Source organism: Onychostoma macrolepis, chromosome 19, assembly GCF_012432095.1.
Source record: "Onychostoma macrolepis isolate SWU-2019 chromosome 19, ASM1243209v1, whole genome shotgun sequence".
NCBI classification, from domain to species: Eukaryota; Metazoa; Chordata; class Actinopteri; order Cypriniformes; family Cyprinidae; genus Onychostoma; species Onychostoma macrolepis.
In genome coordinates, this window is record NC_081173.1 from 2,190,326 (window position 1) to 2,212,040 (window position 21,715).

Genomic DNA, 21,715 nt, shown 5'->3' on the forward strand with positions numbered 1-21,715 from the left:
GGGCAAGAGTCTTCTGTAAGATCAGATTAATGAACATTGTGTTGTGCACTTTTCATCATCCTATTTAACACAATACCTGTTTGGAATTTTCTCACAAATCTTTTCATTTAAAAAAAAAAAACAAAAAAAAACAAAGCCTCGTGATTTCACACACCTCCACTGCAATTCTGCTTACTGTAATGAATAAGAAAATAAATTTAATAAATTAAAACAGCAAAACAAATACTACTGTGATGTATACATTAATTTTTTATTTGCATTACTGTAATGAGAATGAGATTTCACAAAGCAGAAAAGTACTTAATATTTTTTCTTAAGATGTTCCTGACAGGCTTTTACCAGAAATATTCCCTCTGAATGCTTGCATTGAAAGATACGGCACGACTCTGTACACCAACGTCAACTTTAATATTGGTGGGGAAATACATACATGGAACAATCCTGCCATAGGCTCATGCTGTGACTTCATTTGACAAGAATGAGGAAGCTCCAAATAAAACCAATTTACAACAGGAAGGCAAAGAAAACACACATTAAGATCCATTTTTGTCAAATCATGATGCTACTTGAGCCAAGGGAAACAAACACAACAACAACAAAAAAATATATGCAGGGAAAGAAAACAATTGAAATGGGAATTTAAATTCCATCATAAAATCCACCCTGTATCTCTACCCTATGGATACCCATCCCCCCCCCCCCCCATTTCCTCCCACAGCTCCCACCCCACCCCACAGACGTCCGGCAGGCTGCGGCGCTTCGCGGCCGGAGGAATTATGTGGCGTAGCGTTTGGTCCACTGTTTGGCTATCCTGTCGTGCTCAGGTCTGTTGGTTGTGTACTGCGTGGCGATGCTTCCTACCAGAGGATCAGCTGCAGAAGACGACACACGATTCACCAGGTTAAAAACACAATCAGCTATCTACAGTCAACACAGACACAAAGTTAAAGGGGTCATGAACTGAGAAACCAAAAATCCCTTGATCTTCTCACATAAGAGATCACTGTACTATAAAAACATCAAAAGTATCAAAACTCTCTCATTAGTCTAAAAACAGTTTATATTGAAGGCAGTCTGACAAAACAACAGCTTGTGGAATGCTCTATTCTATGATGTAATAGTGTGGATAAGCACCGCCTCCACAGAAGATCATCAACGCCTGCTTCAACATCACTGCCTATTTAGCCCCGCCCCCCAATTCTACATCCCTGCCTATTTAGCCCCGCCCACTGATTTGAGCATGTAGTGTTTACGAGAGAGGTGAAAGCGCAGGTCTACACAGAAAGCTAACGATAACGATGCTACGAAGACAACAAGACGCTGTATTAGTGCCAAGTTCTTTGCATTGCCTTCCTTCTGATCTTAACATTAGAAAAGAGTGGATGAACTTTATTTGTAATGAAGATCCAGACCGCGTCAGTAAGAACTCAGTCCTTTGTTCACTTCATTTTACCACAGATTTGTTTACAAACAAGCCACAATTTGACACCGGATTTTCAGAAAGATTGAAACTAAAAGACGATGCTGTGCCGAATATATTTGATCTGACAGTAATGTCACAACACACAAGTATGAGTAACTGTTTTTATTACGCGATCACTATTGCTTTGTCTAGTCTTACAGATTGTTTGATATGTATTCATGGTTTTGACCTAAATCACATCAGCGTCCATCTATGAGGAATATCGCTGTCAAATATACACAACTATTAGCCAATCATAGAAGCAATTCCTTCCGAGTCTACAATCTATTCAAACACAGCGATCTGATGAGGGCGGTTGAAAACAGGACATAAAATAGCCAATTACTTCTAAATTGATGATTTTTTGATGGAAAAATCTTTTATAATAAAAGTGGACTTCAGAGAGCAGTACAAAATTAAAAAAAATAAACAACAGGCAGTTCATGACCCCTTTAAAACCCAAAGTACACTGTATGTGCAGATATGAAAAATCAGGCTGCATGTGTACTGTGCTCATGATAATGTTTGTCACACACTGTACGCATACCTCAGCATACGCATAGACACTGGAGTGCACTTAGGTCTGTCACTAAAAAGGAACTTGAAGTGACTGAACGGAATTGATTTGAAACACTCTTCATAGGCAGCATCTATAGAGCGCAATATATACTTCAGTTTTCAAGTGTACACGCTTCATCAGCTACTTTTTGTTCCACTGACTTTAATTCAAGCGCACGCAAATGTTTGAAGCAAAAAAGGCAAGCTTGTTGTATCACATGACCAATAAAAGATCGATGTCATGTTGTAACCTCTTGGATGAATTAAAAACTTTAAATCTGCAGGATTGCACTGTTGCACTAAAGTGTACTAGATGGAGTAGTGGTGTATGTTTTTGTATACATTGTGTTTAATTTTTAAAAAGATGCAGCAGGGTGACGTTATTACAACAGTTGCAGTGTCCATAGAAATCTCAGAGTTTAGTGAGACACTGCTTGAGACGGTACAACAAACTACTAGAGATGCTGTGTGAGGGGCAACTCTAATTTAAACGAGCACAAAGTTATAAGGTATCGTTATAACTTCAAGAGAGAAAGAGACGATTAAACTTTCTTGTGTGCGTGTGAGAAATCGCCTGATGGAGCAAACGATCAAATGGCGTATACGTCAAGGCTTTGTTCAGCTGTATACCAAGTATACTTTGTGCCTATGTGCAGCATAAGAAACACCTGCGCTAACACTCACAGCTGATTCCAGTAGTGTTAGCCTGCTGCACTAGCACTGTTTCGAAGTTAAATACACAATAATAAAAATAAAAAAATATCACAAAAACACTATTGGGTGAATATCCATATTAAATGCACTGAATTTGAAGCAACCCTTTTCAGCAATGAATGAAATGTATTTTCCAGAATATAAGTTGCATTTCTTTCTCATGTGAACCATGCTGTAACTTACATAATGCGATTACAGTCATGCGAAATATGCAAAGCGTGCAAAATGTTGATCTGTGCCAAACCAGAGAGGTATGTGAGCCCAAGTTTCATTTGATAGCACATTTCCCACAACACAGTACTTTCACTTTCAATAAATTGGTTTAGGCTTGCTGTTTTTTTTAATGAATGTAGTTTAAAATGAATGCCAGAACAATCTGTTTTATGGTAATTTCTTTCATTCCTGTTCTGTTCAGAATACCGTTAAAGTTGAAGCATTTGTTGTGGAGTAAAGGGAACTAACAAAAAAACATTGTCTGTAAACATTTCATTTACTAGTATTTTACACTAATGTGACTTAAGGCTGGAATACACTACATGACTTTTGCTCAGATTTTTGAGCCGATTTACAGTCTAGACAAGTTGAGAGCCAATCTGCAGATTAGAGTTGACAGAGTTGAACACATACCGTTTTAATTCGTATCTGCGTGAGTTTGTAGTGACCGGAACGAAGTCTGGAAGTGTGTGATCCTCAATCGTTTATGCTGCCCAGTTTTTCCTCTGTGACTATTTACAAAATGGGTAAGTGTATGATGGCTAGGGCAGGGTTTTGACACAAATTTCACCATTCAATTAGATTATGCTTCATAAGCTTGCGATTCGATTAAGATTCAATATCGATTATTTTGGATATATATCAGGTACAATACATGGCAAATTTTCTCTAGAAAAAAAAAAAAAAAACTCGACTAATGCTGTAAAATATACATTAGAGTCAGTTGATACTACATTACAATAATATTGAAGGTTAAAATTGAGTGTAATTTAAGTGTTTGTATATAAATTAGCTAATTAAGTTTTTATAATATCATGTATAAGATACTAACTGTAACTTTAAATTACACAATTATATTTCTAATCAAATTCATTTTTTGAAAGAAATATATTTATTCAAACATTCATTATTTTTTACTGTTCTTCGATATTTAATATGCTATATGGTGCATATATTTAGCAAAATTCTCCTCTAGAGTTACATTTTCTAGCTGACTAATGAGTTTATGGTCACCAAATATGTTTTTTCTGAGGTAAATGTGACGTTACGTGAAATAGTTTACAAGCTGGTAATTTATATTATTAACATTAAATTAACATTTTTCCACGTTTGAAACACTGATTAATTGAGTGATTGCATGAGACAGGATACGGATTTCAGTAAATTGTACCCTTTCTTTTAACATGCCTTCAGATGTTCATTCATGTTTATTTCGCGCTGAAACTGCGATTTTTGCGATTTATTGGATGGGATGTGCGCTACAATGTTCTGTTTATTAACTGAAAACAGGCTAGACTAATTGTTTCTTGGGATTAAATAATCAATATTGTTTTGTAAAAAAAGAGAATCTATTAAAATCGAGAAATCAATGTTTTTCACTAAAACGCTCTTTTAAAATGAAAACGATCCTCATCTACACTACACAACGAAAATGCATGTCACATGACCATTCAATGCAGGTACAACCATAGATAATGTACAGGTAGATTCCTATTATTTAGATTACGGACACATCTACGTGTCTTGGCTGTGTTTACACTGGCACAAAACATCCGACCTACATCTAAACACACATTATATCCGATTCTCCACAGAACTCCCAATGCGAGGGCGACACGTTTGCTCAAAGATTTTTAATGATTTTTAATTTTATTGAAATGGAACATTTTATAGGTAAGAAATTGCACATTCGTTCGTGTGCTCGCTCTCTCGTTAATTCAAATTAATTTCAACAAATATCATCTTTATTTCACTAGAGAATTCTACCTCTAACGAGCAGTAGATAAAATAGTCTAACAAATTAAAATTACCGTTATTTTCCGGTCTTTATCCGTTCAGTCAGATTTTGTGCTGCAAAACATCCATGACAGCCATTGTTCATGCTGGCAAATAATAGGCCAAGCCATTCGACGTGAATTATATAAATAATTTTAATAGCACGGCCATTTAAAACCCGAGGGTCTACCATGTGCATAGTAAAGCGATCACTGCAGACAATCCTTTTGGGCGGGAATTAATGTAAACACAGATATCGGATACCTGTCGTGTAAACAGACAGGCCAAAAAAATCAGATATGGTCAAAAGATCGTATTTGTGCATTAAGACTTGCAGTGTAAACGCAGCCTTGGAGCGGTTGAATGGGGAATCTATCTATCTATCTATACACATCTATGGGTACAACAATTGAAAACGCACTAGTGTAAACGTAACCTTAGGTGCAACTTATTTTCTGCAAAACACAGTAAGCACATGCATTCAAGGCTCAGCATGCGAGAAAGTCGTCGCCTTTTTACGACCTTTTTCCATATAAAGAAATCAAATAGCTCAGCCACGAGATGAACAAAGTTGTGCGCAGTTTCATACATGGGCATGAAGCGGCTGTATCGATGCCCACACCTGTAACTGCTCTGCTGTCGTCTCGGTCACACAGGTGGAGCTCCAGCATACTGACCAACACTGGAGCTCCAGCCCTCGACCGGCTCGATCAGACCAGCGTCTTACCAGGGTTACAGTCTGTGAGGAGAGAGCAGATGGACAGCAGCACTTTGGAGATGGTGAGCGCCGGACTCCAGTTGTCCTTCAGGATGTCCAGACAGATCACACCCTGACTGTTGATGTTGCAGTGATAGATCCTCGTGCGAAACGTCACCTGACACACAACAACAGAGCAAGAGTCGTTAGAAAAGTCTTAAGAAGCTCTTGTGTCCATTAACACAGATGTTGAGGTAGTCTTTGTACTTTAAGTAGTTAGTTACTCTTATTCCACCTTGTTTATTGGCAAACTGATTGCTCTATGCTCGTTCGGTCCTAAACCAGAGGCTTTTCTTATCATAATTTGCACAACGCCTCACTTTCTTCTTAACAGCCCTGTTTCTTGTCTGTCATGGACAGAAGCTCTACCATCTATTTCACAAGATCAAACAAACATTGAAAGATAACTCAACTGAACACTGAAAAGCCTCAGCTCATCTAATTACAATAGTTTTTTTAAAAAAACAATTGTAAAATTCATTAATTTGGTGGTTGAACCATTTTATAAATCAAAGCGATCTGATCTGAAATCTGAAAGATTACACGAGTCACAACCTAATTTTGAGAGCGAGTCACTTTAGTATAGAAAAAAGAGCCAGTTGTTTTTCTTTTCACCACATATTCATAATGAGTCTGTCCTGGAATGTAAAACAGTTACACAAGACAACACAAGATACTGAATGTGTAGTTTAGGTGTGTGTTTATATGCATCTGACAGCAGCTTTCAACAGGGCTCATTCACTCAGCATTTAGTCAAAACTACCCATATTATAATACTTCAATTCTTAAAAGGCATGATACAAAGGTTTTATACTCACTATTGTTAACTGTCACCATGGTTATAAAAGTATTTCCATCAGCTGTTGCACGAACAGGGCAATCTGAGTGCCACACCTGGTATGAAGTATATTTATATAACTAGGAATACCGGTATCGGTCCTGTACTGAACTTGTGTGTTGTGTGCGGTAAAATTAAACGAATGATAACACATGACTAAGCAACAGAATGAACAGTGAAAGTAACAGAAGCTTGTGCATTTTTTCCAGGTGTGAAAAGGACGAAAAAGAGAGAACAAATTAGATGCTCATTATTTTAACGTCCAATTCTCACTATTAAACCATTAACTGACTTTGCCTCAAACTCCTAATTTGCTGCTAATGAATAGTTAGTTAAGTTTAGGTATTGTGTAGAATATGGTCATGCAGAATATGTGCTTTATAACTACTAATAAACAGCTGATGTTTTAATAATAGGCATGCTAATAAGCAACTAGTTAATAATGAGAGCTGGTCCCTATACTAAAGTGTTACCAATTAGACCAACTGTTATTCATATTCTTTTGATTTCTTTACCATTTCTAAAAATGACAAAAGCAATGAAAATACAGGTATCAATAATTGCCATCTGCAAGTACCAAAAATGAAAGTATCAATATCGTAGTCATTATAGAAAGTGAAATAATTATTAAAATTTAAAACGGCTACTTTCTATGTGAATGTATGTTAAAACGTAATTTATTCCTGTGATGCGCAGCTGAATTTTCAGCATCATTACTCCAGTCTTCAGTGTCACATGATCCTTCAGAAATCATTCTGATATGCTGATTTGCTACTTAAGAAACATTACTTCTTATTATCAATGTCAATTGATTTATCAATTTTTGTGGAAAACAATACAGAGTAGAGGTCGACCGATAGTGGATTTTACCGATACCGATAGCTAGGTTGGACCACACTGGCCGATGCCGATTAATCAACCGATAGTTTTCAAAATGGATACTGAAAGAGAGCTAGTGCTTTACTATTTAAAAAAAAAAAAAAAAAAAAAAGCAGCAACAGTACTGAACCATACTTTGTAAATGAATAAAAATATTAATATTTACTATATTGATCATTAAAGTTATTTCATAATTTGCTAATGTTAAAAGAAGAAACTTTAAAATGTAAAAATATAGCCTATTAGTAGCTAATAGTGAATGTTGAAATGAAAACACTAACAAGGAACAATACTTCTACAGTTTTCATTAATGCTACGAATGGACTTTTGTTAAATGTTACCATTTAATTTCAACAGTCATGCTTAAAGATGGCCATGTTTAAATATCTACACAAGGCCATAGCATTAAAATTACATACATATGGATATTGTATGTGTACTCACACTTTATTTGCTTCTATTTTTTAACACTTGATAATTATCTAATCAAAAAAAAAAAAAAAAAAAAGTTAGTCGCGCAGCGCTGCGTCTAGGAGAACTCAGAGGTATCTCTCACACACACACCAGACGCTTTGCGTTCAAATCAAGTGGCGGTCTAAAACAATTTATTTAAATCACCAAACGGACATACGTTTGCTTCAGGAATGAACAATGTGGCATAAATGAGTTTGAAGTTATGTGTTTAAAAAAGTGGAAAGAGAACGCGCGATCTATTACAGCTCTCTACATGAAGCATACCGACTTTATTAGAGCCACAGAAAGACAAACGTTTTGCTGAAAAATGCACAATACATAATTTATAGCCTAGGGTGAAGTCATATATTCACAACGATTTGGGACAAATATAATGTAATTTAATAGAAAACTATGTGAATGGCGCTCTGTTCCGCGGCAGGCTTTTCTGTCGGCTGCATTTAAATGCGCGTCTGGAGTTTCCCGCCCTGTGCAGTGCACAGTGTCACGTTTTAAAATAAACAACACATGCTGTCCGTGATTTCCGCCTCTAGAGGCCGCTCTCGTACTGTATAATGGCAGCGGACCCTTCTCAGCCATTCCGGCAACGGTTGCAAACCGGAAAACTATCGGCATGGATTTTTGCCGATAACCGATAGTTGTGGCAATCAACTATCGGTGCCGATTAATCGGCAAAACCGATGAATCGGTCGACCTCTAATACGGAGTAATTTTAGATTAATCAAACATTCAAAAGGACAGCATTTATTTGAAACAGAATCTTAATCGTAACATTCTAAATGTCTTCACTTTTGATCGATTTAATGCCTCCTTGCTTAATAAAAGTATTAATTTCTTTAAAACTAAATCTTAAGTACGCCGAACCTTTGAATGGTAGTTTATAAGTGAACATGGCTGTCCATCCCACACATACTAACTGTGACTATCAGAAAGCCAGCTCTGACCTTGGGTGGTTTGAAGGGGTAGTCTGGAGTGAAAGCGATGTCCAGGAAGAACACTCCTCCCTCATACACTGAACCTGGAGGACCCAGGATAGTGGACCTCCACTCGTAGATGTTGTCTCCCTTAGGACCCGCACTGACAACAAAAACAGAGAGGATCGTTATTACTCCGAACAAACACCACAGAAGTGATTTAAATCAGCAGAAGATACAATACATTTCTATTTAACCCGATATGACCTTGTAAGTTGAAGAGGTGTAGCTAATCTTACTGGCGATAAATTATTTATAAAAGGCAGGGTATAAAAAGATGTACTGTTAAGAACAGTCAAAGGAATAATTCAGCCCAAAAAATTAAAACTATCAGTATTTTCCATATCATATCCTTTGTGTTCAGCAGAACAAAGAAATTCATACAGGTTTGGAACAACTTATGGCAAGTAAATTATGAAAATTTTCATTTTTGGATGAACTATTCCTTTAAATCAGTATTAAATGTGTCTTGAAGTGCTGTTAAGATAATCATTTCACAGCTGAAATGTAAAAGGACATCATCCATGCACACACACACACACTGATAAGACTGAGTAACTGTTATACCTCCAAGCAGTTCATGTGAATGAAATAGCTCAAAATCATCCACAGATCTGTATGACAGAGTGGAGAAACAATGCATTATTTCTGAAAGCTTTGGCTTGAACCACTTACACAAACACAAAGAGGAAGCAAGCTGCTGGATGACAAGAGCTACACCGCAGACAATAATCAGGGGAAAGCATTCGTGTCCTCAAATGACTGTTACTTCCCTCTATACTGTCAGACACGCAGTGTTGGGGGTAAGGCATTACAAGTTAATCAGATTACTTTTTTCAGGTGACTAGTACATTTTACAAATAAGTAACTTCAGTTACTATTAACTTCAGGTAATATAATATATTTTCCATGTATTGACTGACAGCTCTCCTGTCCTCATGTTGAGAGAAATCAGGAGTAAGTGCAGAGGCGTTGTGTGCACTGTGAGAACATGATCTAGAGACTAAATGTGAACATGCATTTACTCATCTCACTCGCACAAAAACAGTTTCGGTATTCGCCCTCTACTGCACAGGCGTGACTTTACATTTCACCAGCCTGAGGCTTATTCAATTCACTTTTGGTATGAAAGGGCTTTTACATTTGCCAAAACTTTTTTTTTATATTAATAGCAAACAAGCAAGCCCAGTTCAGATGAGAGAAAGTAATGCAAAAGTAAACTCTCCATAAAAGGTAACCAAGTAGGGCAATTGGTTACTTTTAAGGGAGTAACGCAATATTGTAATGCATTACTTTTAAAAGTAACTTTCCCCAACACTGCAGAAAATAACATACATCTAGCAAAGTCCTGTGAGGTTAAAAATCAAGAAAATATGGTAAAATGCTGTAGCTATAGAAATATTAACTTGTGTATACTATGGATTTAACTGCGTCTACTTGATTCCCAAATGAACATGCAGAACATCAGCAAGACATCTACATCTCTTCCCTACTGTTACATATATCCATGTAAAAAGGCTTCCCAAACAAGAAGGAACATGCAAGTCAGGACTTATATATATATATATATATATATATAGAAAAATAAAAAGGCAGTGTACTTGTTTGCAGGAATAAAGAAGTGCCCGTTTAATCAATGCCAGTAATTGGTGTGGTTTTAGACCAGAGTTGCTATATAACACTGTGAATGTGCTTACAGTATCTCTTATAAGAGACAATCAAGCACAGAACACAGTGAACCAAGCAAGAAGAATATCATCACAGGTGCAAAACACAGCTGAAAGACTTAAAGGTTAAATTACAGATCTGAAACTTCACAGCAGGGACTTCATTCACTGCTTGTATGAAAGTTGGCCAAACATACCTGCCCATCTGTGTTTTCAGAGCAACGCAAATAATCTGACCTAAATATATATCCTAAAAATAATCGGAGGCAAATTTAGGCTCAAGCTTTTCCCGTAACCAAACTCGCCTTTCGGGCGAGCGTACTTGGCAGCAAAGACTGACACCAGCCCTTGCTGTGTCAGCGTCTGAGCACAACACCCATGAGATGAGTGTATCAAACCGGCCCATGATATGTAATGATTAACCGCGAGCCGGTTGAAAATGTATTCAAATGTGTGACGATTCAAATCGGTTGAGATGCCAAACAAATCGCGATACAGGAGTTTACATGAATGCATCTCTGAGGGGAACGGATTGTCTTTAGAAAAGTTTACGTGGTGTTTTCTTTTCATCTTGCCTCTGAACTATGCATAATGAAGTAGTGTTCATAACAGCGGTAACCCAGGAAACACTATCATTGTTGTTCATAAGCACCACCTGCTGGCAGAGAGTGAACCTGTGTCTCATTCAGCTCGTCTGACGTTTCCTTCAGATGTGTTTTATGTAGTATCGTTTCACAAAACTAAAGTCAGACCATTCAGATTTTGCTTCAAAATTATACAGTCTCAAATTCAGATTAAAAACTGCTCATGCTGCACGTACGCTGCATCTTTGTTTGGATGATTATTAAAATGCAGTGGTTGCCTCTCATTTTAAATGGAAAGCCTTAGTTTGTTTATATGAAGATATTTCTTATTTGTGTAACTTGCTTAGTTGATTTGGGGTTTGTTTTAAATTTTCAATCTCATTTTGTTCAACAAATTGTGAGAAAATCAAATCGTGAGTGAATCGTTACATCCCTATTCACAACAGAAGCATCTCAACCGCTGAACAAGCGCACACAGGAGGCTCTGTCTGAACACACGCAGTGTTTGGACGTGTCAGGGGTCCGTCACACTGCTGCTGCTGCTATTCAGTTCAGTAACACAGGGGTCTTTTCTGCATACAGCCAGTGATAAACAGCTCACAATGCACATTAGACACAGAGTCATTTCAGAGGAGCTGAAGCTATGATTAAAGACTTCATTCTCACTTCTCACTTATAGAAAACAATAGTGCAATGGGGGAATTTCAGCAATTTTTAAATTACTGAAAAACAAAGCAAATCCCACACAAAGATTGGTAGTGTGCGGAATTTGCTTTGTTTTTCAGTTTTGACCCTTTTGGTATTTTTCTCCTACGCACCTATCTATTGCCGTCAGGTGTGCGGGGATTGATTGTTAACTGAATTGTTAAATTATTACACTGCATGATTTATAATACTGCAGCTCAAAAGTTTGTGGCTAGTACGATTTTTTTTTTAAAGAAATTAATACTTTTATTCAGCAAGAATGTTTTAAATTGATCAAAAGAGACCGTAAAAACATTTGTTACAAAATATTTCCATTTCAAATGAATCTTTCAAGCTTTCTATTCATCAAAGAATCCCGAAAGCATATTAGAAAGATTTCTGAAGGATCACGTGAGTGTACAAGTGTTAAACTGTAGATATGGGTACAAACACAAACCATTCCATCACTTGTTTTTTTTTTAGTTATTATTCAAATTTGACATTTTCTACAAGCAAAAAGCCTTGCAATTCTACTGTGCTTCATGTTAAATTACTGTTGCGTAAATGGTAAGCTGGTTTTACACCACATGCAGTGCATATTTATTTTGGTGCCCATTTTAGCAGGTCACAGCATTCACAGCGTCTGTGCGAGCGGCGTGATTCTGTGCAGCAGGAGTGTAGCTGCAAGCAGAGCTTCAGCACTGATAACACACAACACTGAACCATGCTGCTAAAATGCTCTAGAATAATAATAATATTTAAAAGTGATACAATTCACTAGCTGTACTGGATAAAGCAATATTGAATGATGATAATTTGTTGCTTTAATATTTAAACCTTTGCGCTGTGTTCAAAGGAACTAGATTTGCCACGAGCAGCTGCAACACATTCAGAGAGAAGAGTGAGAGTCAGCTCTCTCTAGACTTGTTTACAATTAGCTGCACTATTGTTCTGTATTATCAGTTATTTCTAGTTCCCCACAAATATATAACGCCTCTTTTGTCTCGTTATTTCGCTCCATATTATTTCACACTGCTTATGTGTGATGTTCTATATCAAAAGCACCCAAGCAGTCACAATCAACTAATAAAATTTTGTTTCATCACTTTTTCCATTAATCACTTGACACTCAAATTGACAACTGCAAAGTGTTCACATCATCACCAAACATGACAATCATACAAAGACCGGCTCAGCTTAATATTGTGTTAGAGAGAATCGCTTCACAAGTCTGTCAGATACTCCAGTAGTGAGATCAGAAAACAACTCCAGGGCCTAAATTCAGTTCACAAGTAACAGTGAGTTATTAGCATTCCTCAGGGTCTTCAGATGTAACGCAGCTGCTTTCTTTAATGCAGTTTAAAGAGAAACCCCCGAGCACAGCAGCTCTCAAACGGGTTCTGTTCGTCCTGCAACAATCTCCGATCTCAGACATCATCTATAAACGCACACACACTCATAATACTTGTGACAACACCAAAGGTCACAGGAACCTCTGAAGTGTTCACAATACTTCCTTTCGCCTTGAGACACAACACACACACATTCATGTGAGAAGGCCAGCGGTCTGATGTCGGAGCAGAAAAAAAAACAAACAAAAAAAACACACTAGACCAATAACACATTAAACAACTATAGTGACTCTAGGCAAACACTATTTGATTAATGACAAATATGAATTACACCTCAAATCATGTGGCTTGCTTAGAGGAGGTGTGCTATTGCTTTTCTATGCCAGTGGATTTATGGTTTTCACTCAGTGGACAATAAAAAAAATAAAAAAATCCAATAAAAATCCGTGTTTGAATTTTAGGTGTGCGTCAGGCAGCCTTATCAGTGGCACACGAGATGCGATGAAGTGGGTTCAACTGGATAGACTAAAAAAAAAGCATTAAAATGCAACGACACCTACATGGTGTCGTTGCATTTTAATGCTTTTTTTTAGTCTATCCAGTTGAACCCACTGGATGTGGCGCTGCTATGTTGTTCATTCAAAATATTGTGGAAAAAGAGAACATCAGTGTGGAGATGATGTTGCTTACGGCGAAACTGTAACCAAGCCGTTCACACAGAATGCATATTTCTAAAGAGACATCTATCACAGTTGCACTCGCGTCTCACACAAGAGCGCCGTATGTTTAAAAAGCCATGCAAAATTAATGCAAGTTCAACTTTTAAAAAACACGTCTCAAGAATTTATGGTGGTTTTTCCCCATCCCACTGCATCTCATGTTTTTAAATGAAAATAGTAGGCTACTCTTTGTGATTGGTTTTCGGTCCTTGTATTAAACTATACATAAACATACACGATGCTGTTTTGTTTCTACTTGTTTGAGCAACTTAAATATATATGGTTTTAAACATTATGCACTTTTTTCAAAGATAGACGTGTTATTTTATTGCTTTGAAGAAACGTGCATTAGTAATATTTTGCTCGGTGCGCCCTCTTGTGGCCTCAGGAGAAGACACCCCAACTGAAATTATGCCCTGTAAAATTTGAATATTGATCATATTTAAGTACAAAATTCGAATTTAGTTTTTAAGCCATTTTGACAGCCCTAATTCAGTGCAATATAGAATTTAAATGAACAATTGTTATTGAATTTAAATGAACATTTTTTTATTCCTGCTGTTGATGTTTTAATCTCTTTTCCATTGCACTGCAAATAGAGTTGGCCAGCCAATAAGAGTCACGCTTTTAGTCACAAGCCCAGAGCCACTACTGTTGCATAAAACGATGCATACAGAAATCTGCACGGCTGATTGAAAGTATGTAAATACTGTTTGATTTCCTTTCATGGCTGTGACAAGTGGGTGTCAAAAACACTAAGAAACTTTGTGTTTGGTGTCCTAACAGAATTACTGAGAGAATTTGCTTTCTTTGAGCCGAAAATCAGGCCGAATTTTAATGCATTTTGTGTTGGAGTGAACAGGTCTTTACTTGACCACCCAGAACATCCTAACAAAAGCCAAACCACCTCAGACTTGCTTGCCCATCAGGCAAATATCAATTTTCAAATGAATTCAAAATCTGTTGCAGCATCTCACAAGTGTGCGCACTAGACGAGTGTCATCTCTGTAGCTGTGAGTTGACTACAACCTGGACCGCTTTACTCAAAGACTTCAAATATGAAACCAAACACAAGCCTTAGTGGTGTAGCATGTGTTTGGCTTTAGCAAACACTGCTAATAAATGAAGATAAGAGAGAAGAACCACGGGGGGAGAGGCGCAATGGCAGGGGAAGAGATGCGACTCTTACGCCTCGAGATAAAAGAGCGAGTCAGAGAACGCAGCTAATAAATGCAGACACATGAGAGAAGGAAAGAGCTGAAGTGTATAAACGGATGCTAAAGATGACGAGTGGTTTTAAAGACAAGGTTTGTCAGCTGTGCAATTCTGAGTCAGGTACAATTACACAAAGACTTCAGATACAGTCACAAAAAACACATAACACTATCCATACGGGACAGTGTACGGACATGAAGCTGATGAAGCCTCGCATCGATAATCGCTCGTTTGAGTTTATGAGATCAGTGAGGTCAGAGACTTCGATCAATAACCATACGCGACATCAGGACGGTTTACCGCAATCTTCACATACACGTCAACCACAAAAGGAAATATTTCAAATAACAGACAAACAATCGAGTCAAAATTGATCAGATTTCATCTGCTTCAAAGGGTTTTCTATAGGGCATCTTTCTAACCATGGAAACAATGAAACGCAGCTGCTTACTGTGTGTCTTAGATACTTCTGCAGATGAAACAGAAAAATGGATTGTCTGGTTGCAAGGAGACATTTATGAGCGCGTTTTTTTTTTGTTAAGGAAACAATTTTATTTATTTGCTCATTTTTAGATTGTGAGCTGGGGCCTGTTTCATAAAACAAGTTTACCCAATAAGCCAGGTTTATTTCAGTTAGTCTGATTTAAGGTCCTGAAATTTTCGTATGCATTTTTAGTTTTTTTTCCATATTCGTCATCCTTTCCTATAAAAAAAAAAAAAAAAAATGCAGAAAATTGAACCTGATCCTGATTTTTTTATGACGGACGAAAGTTTCGGAGGCAGTGTGTAAACGTGATTGACAACGTGAGATTGTATTTATTTTTTAACATGTGAAAATTTTGGACTCGGTGTGCGAAGACCTTTATTGTCAATTCATTTGGTTCAAAATAAGTCAGACTAACTGAAATAAGCCTGGCTTGTTTGGTAAACTTGTTTAGAGTCTGAAAAAAAATCTCTTTTTGGATATTTACCTACAGTTCGTTCGTTGTAGGAAACAAAACGAGCAAATGTCTTTCATTGTTTTACAGCAATGAAGCAGCTCTTATTGTGTGTGCTGTAGGTAATGACCATTTATGTCCATCCATACTAGTATCAAAACACTAGAAATCGTCCACTGCATTACCCAAACCATCAACGAAACAACAGCACCTGCATTTACAATACTGCCAACATCATATCACCATACAACAGAGATTTACAATCATGCACATATGCGTAAATATGACAACTGCAGCCAAAAGGAAGTATTTTTACATTTCTGAAGAATTAGATCCCACAAACATATTAAATCCTGGCGTTCTGGAGTTGGTCAGGAGCTCCATTCACACACATCTCACGGTGACTTACACAACACGGTGTCTTGATATTCTGATTTTAGACAAAATAAGAGTTTATTTACGCTTAACCCTGACTGCTGAGAAAGGTCAACTAGAACACGACACTGCCATCCTGCAGCATCGGCCGCACTTTGACCTCTGTGAATTTATTTATTTATTTAATTGTTTATTTAACAGGGACGATGCAGAATAACATTGCAGATGCTCTACATACAGGCTTCTAGCCAATGGCTAATTTGCTGCCCCAGTCCCTGGTTAGTCTTTTAAAATACAATTTAAAAAATACATTAAGAATGTAAAGTACAGTAAACTTAAAAATCTAAGACCGTGTACAACCATCAATGTTCACAAACCTGTTTTTGTTTGAACCATTTTTTGATATTTCTAAGAAAGATGTTCAACTCTGTTTGCATTTTCAGATCAAATGGCAAACTGTTCCAGAGCAGTGTCCCTTTAACTGAAAATGTGGATTGAACGAATTCAGTTTTTCTCTTAGGCACAGTTCTGTGTAGCTGCACCTCTTGTAGTGATCCCTCTACTATTCTGATTTACTATTAATTGGCATATAATACCTGGAGCAAGCTTATTGACACATATACACTGTAAAAACATAAAAAGTTGAGAAAATTAAAAAAAAAAAGTTTAAGGCAACCAGCTTCAGCAAACTTTTACGTTCTCTCAAATTGTTATGTTTTACAGTGTAAAAAGCATTTTAATAAAGAGATTCATAAAATTGTCAAAAAGCAAACTGTATTTTTGTAAAATGTTACAATGATGCCAGCTAATTGATTTTTTATCTAAAATGTTTAAGGTTTGTTTATATAGGGATCTAACAGCTTTGATAGGTGCGTAAAGTCACTTCAACATGAGACTGATGCCAACTGCAGAAATAAGCTGCCACAGCTACAAACCAGACCCGAGTTAAAGCGCCGTCACGTTTAACACTACTCTGTGAAATGTCATGGGAAAAATTGAGCCATTTCAGTAGGAATCCGTGCAATCTCTTCAATGGTTCCTTACACAGATTTTGCTAGTTTTGGTCACACAAACTCAGCTCCTTCACCAACAGAAAGATGCGTGGTTTGAAAGTGACTTCTGTGTGAGATGTGCTTCAATCTTAGCTACACTATTGACTTTCGCCTGCAGATCACACCTAAATTTCGCTAATGTGACAGCACCTCTTTTTGCTGAAGGCAGCAGATCCCACATGCAGTTTGTTTCTTTAACATCCAAACACTGAGACCCACTAATGCAACCGGAGAATATCAGAAAGCATCTCCTCACCTGCAGTTTGGTGGCGGGTCCAACATGATGTCAGCCAGCTCTTTCTGAATCCTGAAAGAAGACATGATTCCCATGAACATCTCTGAACTCTGACATCCAAATACATCTAGATAAAGTACTGTGGAATCAAATAACAGCCGTCTCAAAACCTGGCAAGCCGCTTACCTAAACAGCGTTTCTAGGTACCAAATTATTCTAGAAGAGCATGTTTGTTGTGTATTTGATCATATCAAATATGATTTCTGGAGTTTAGCTCTTTCAAAGTGAAAGCTGCTGTCCGAAACCTCAAAAAAAAAAAAAAAAAAAAAACACACACACGGTCTGACAAGATAACAGTACGCCATGAAGGCGTTTACAAATGCAACATCCTGCCTGCTAACATTCGGTCAGTCTTCGAATGCAGGATATCCCACAGTCCTGTGTGTGAGGTTCTGTGGTTGATGAAAGGTTAAATGCCCTCTGATGGCATGCCAGTAACCACCAATAATAAGATAAGGCCACTTTGTTCCCTTCAGTACATTATATTCTTTATGCTGCACTCCATGATGCACCGCTCTGTGTTATTAGGATGACAAAACATTTTACAAGTGAATTTTTTAGTTTGTTCTCCTTCAGCAGTCTGATAGTGCTCGTTAATATCAAAATGACTGTGATAACCAATCAAATCAACGAAGGTTTTACTGTTTACAGAAGCAGAGCATGAATTACAGTGAGACGCTTCAAATATTTGACCCTGGACCACAAAACCAGTCACAAGTCGCTGGGGTATATTTGTAGCAATAGCCAAAAATACATTGTATGGGTCAAAATTATAGATTTTTCTTTTATGACAAAAATCATTAGGATATTAAGTAAAGATCATGTTCCATGAAGATATTTTGTAAACTTCATTTGGACAACTTTAAAGGCGATTTTCTCAGTATTTAGATTTTTTTTTGCTCCCTCAGATTCCAGATTTTCAAATAGTTGTATCTCCGCCAAATATTGTCCTCATAACAAACCATACATCAATGGAAAGCTTATTTATTCAAAACTCAATTTTTGTGGTCCAGGGTCACATTTAACAATGAAAAGTGTGAAGTAGGTAGCAAAACATTTAATATTTGTCAACGGTGTACAATGGAAATCTTAAACGACCAGCAGTAATATCCAGTGATGCAAACTATTCCGCTTTTTTTTGTTTAAAGCAAAATTTCTTAATTTCAAATCAAAAATATTTAGGCTTTTAAGTAAATCATGTAATTCATTGAACGTGACAAGAAACATTACCAGAGCTGTTTTCAACACATTAGGCATACGATTAAGTGTGATTTTTTTTTTGCAAATAGTTCAAGTGGATTTTACAATAAACTATGGCTTTTTAGGTTGTTGTTTTTTCCCTTTCATTTCTTAAATTAATTTAAATAAAAAGAACCATTACTACCTACACCACCCAAAAAACAGTTTGGTCCTTGTCTGATGGAGCAGTTATAAGAACAAAATTACTTAAATTTTCTTAATCACAGCTTTCATTTCAACTGTAGTCATTAAAGAGCCTGTTTGCTTGTCTTTAAGACTCGCTAAATAATTTCACACAGCGCTTCAGTGCCATTGAATTCTGTCTGAATCCAGTTTCTTTGTATAAACCGCTGCTGACTAACTGGGCTCTGCCTTGGCTTTGTGATACGGCCCAGGGCTGTTTTTCCCAAAAACATGGTAAGCCTAAGTTGATCATAGCTCCACTGGTTCCAATGGGTCTACGATGCTTTTGGGAAGCGCAGCCCAGATCGGTGTCTGCTCACCTCTTGGCGCTGGTGGAGAGGAGTTTGGAGGTCTTGCTCATGTTGGCTTTGTTGTCTCTCTTTTTCCCAGGTGTGTCTTTCTCCTGCTGCTGAAGGGTGGAGGAAGAGGAGGAAGAGGAGGATGAACTAGAGCTGGCACGAGAGTCCTCATCCGACATCCCGATCTATGAGAAACACACACACACACACACACACACACACAACTGATGTGAAACACTGTGTGAACGTAACATTTCGACGCACGCACGTAACACCGTTCAACTGTAACGACGCAAAGGCTGCAACAATGTAAGCGATGTATCAAGCCATGTATTTGACCTTTAACTCCAGATCAACAACACAGCGTGTGAATACTACGCGTTTCGGCTTGAAATAACCGTGAAACCAGCTCTAAACGTCAATCCGTTACACAAATGTAACGCCGATCCCGATCGAACCGAATCCGTTCACAAGCGATCAATGACAAGAGATTAACCCGAGCACAAACACGCCTCGACGTCGCGTTCAACAAACTCAAACTTCACTCCATCCCACAAACGCGGTGAAGGGATGTGGTAAAAACACGGTAAATGTGTCGTCAGCTCTGTAGGCTCGCAGTTGTTGTCTTCATTTACCGTCGACGGAGAAATGTTTCGGAGCTTTAGCGTGCAGACGAGAACAAAGGCATCCTAACGCACCACCGAGGGAAATATAATAAAAAAATAGGAGGTATATTGTAAGGTCTGAAGGCTTGTGTACCTCTCTTTGTGTCGGTGTGTGTCCGTGGACGCGCGTGTCTCTCAGAGCGGAAGTGCTGCTGCTGCAGACACACACACACACACACACACACAGCGCGCGCGTACACAAACGTCGCTCAAACACGTAATATCAGCACAAACGCTCCTCGAAGAGTTGGATCCTCTCTGGACGGCTAACAGACACATGCGGAGCAATGCTTCATATGCTACCAATTAACAGTTATCTCACGTGATTATGCACATTGCACTCTGTTTAGTAGCTACACGTCCACTCTTCCACTTTATTTAGTAGGTTTTACATGTATTTATGCGTGTTGCCTACATTTAAGCGTACATGTGGTACCACTTTGCACGATATTAGAAACAGAAAAGCTAAAAAGACCTATGAAGCATTATGCCACTTTAATTTGGTTAATTAAATGTTTTGGTTTCCCCCTGGCATAGATCTAATTTTTTTAATTTAATTTTTATTTTATTTATTTTTTGTTACCCAAGTACATGCACTTGTTTTTGTTTTATTCTCCCTTTTAATTTTTCTTTCTATTAATGTTGTGAGATGTATATGTTTGTATTAATAATATGTACATAATTGCATAATAATAATAAAAAATAAGCGTGCATGTGGAAAACCATGTCATTTTTTTAAGTGTATCATTATTACTTCTGCACCTTAGTGTACAATAAAAAGGTACTGTGTAAATTAGAGCAAATAAACGAGTAATATTACGCAATAAATTAAACATAGGCCTGTGCAATACAATAAAATGCAATACAATAAACGGAGTAACATTTGATAATTAAGCTAATTAATAATAAAGGTGGAAAAAAATAAAGTAAAAATAAAGATGAAAAAGACTAACAGAAGTTTTCTGACACAAAGCAAAGATGTCCACACACACACACACACACACACACACACACACAAGAACGCAAACGTACCTTTGTTTCTGTGAATTGTGGGGACTTTCCATAGACTTATATTACTTTTTTACAGACCAAACGATATTTTCTATCCCTAAACCTAAACCTACCCCTTACAGAAAACCTGTTTGCACTGTTACAATTTCAGATAAACATTATTTACTATTTTTACAATTTGTTCCCCTCGTGGGGACCGCAGGCTAGTCCCCACAATGTAAAAATGTTTAGGTTTTACTATCCTTGTCTGAATGAAATGAAACAAATATAGGCTATAAGTTACAGATGCCACTGTGTAATGTCCAGCGGTTGAACATCTGTCTAGTCTGAGAGCGAATAAACTGCTGTTTATTCTAGTTAAATATTTTATACTAATACTTAGTGTCATTTACATTAATATTTTCAGGACACGTCTGTAAAATGTTTCTAGAAAATGTTAAATACTTAACTGACCACCTAAGGACAAGAGAATACTTTTATCTCACATACACATGTAAACTCACTGACTTTTCTATGCATAACTGATGCATTATGACCCTGGAGCACAAAAGCAGTCGTAAGTAGCACACATTCTCAGAAATAAAGGTACAAAAGCTGTCACTGGGGCAGTACCTTTTCAAAAGGTACAGTTTTGTACCTATTAAGTTCAAATATGTACACTTTAAGTACTAATATGTATCTTTAAGGTACCAAAATTTTTTGAAACTTTTGAAAAGGTACTGCCCCAGTGATAGCTTTTGTACCTTTATTTCTGAGAGTGCAGGTATATTCGTAGCAATAGCCAACAATACA

At 37.3% G+C, this 21,715-nt stretch overlaps 1 protein-coding gene across 2 annotated transcripts; it reads right to left on the reverse strand.

The window, feature by feature from the left end:
* Positions 1–229: 229 nt before the first annotated feature.
* Positions 230–20,221, reverse strand: ube2e1 (ubiquitin-conjugating enzyme E2E 1). Of its 2 annotated transcripts, none has more exons than XM_058752886.1 (6): positions 20,007–20,221; positions 19,269–19,432; positions 17,488–17,538; positions 8,616–8,748; positions 5,451–5,598; positions 230–872 (listed from the first exon to the last, which is right to left on the reverse strand). In XM_058752886.1, the coding sequence occupies exons 2-6, from the start codon at positions 19,424–19,426 to the stop codon at positions 775–777; spliced, it is 588 nt and encodes a 195-aa protein (XP_058608869.1). In that variant the 5' UTR covers positions 19,427–19,432; positions 20,007–20,221; the 3' UTR covers positions 230–774. The 2 variants fall into 2 exon arrangements, with proteins under 2 accessions (XP_058608869.1, XP_058608870.1); XM_058752887.1 differs by having other exon boundaries at positions 19,883–20,007.
* Positions 20,222–21,715: the final 1,494 nt, after the last annotated feature.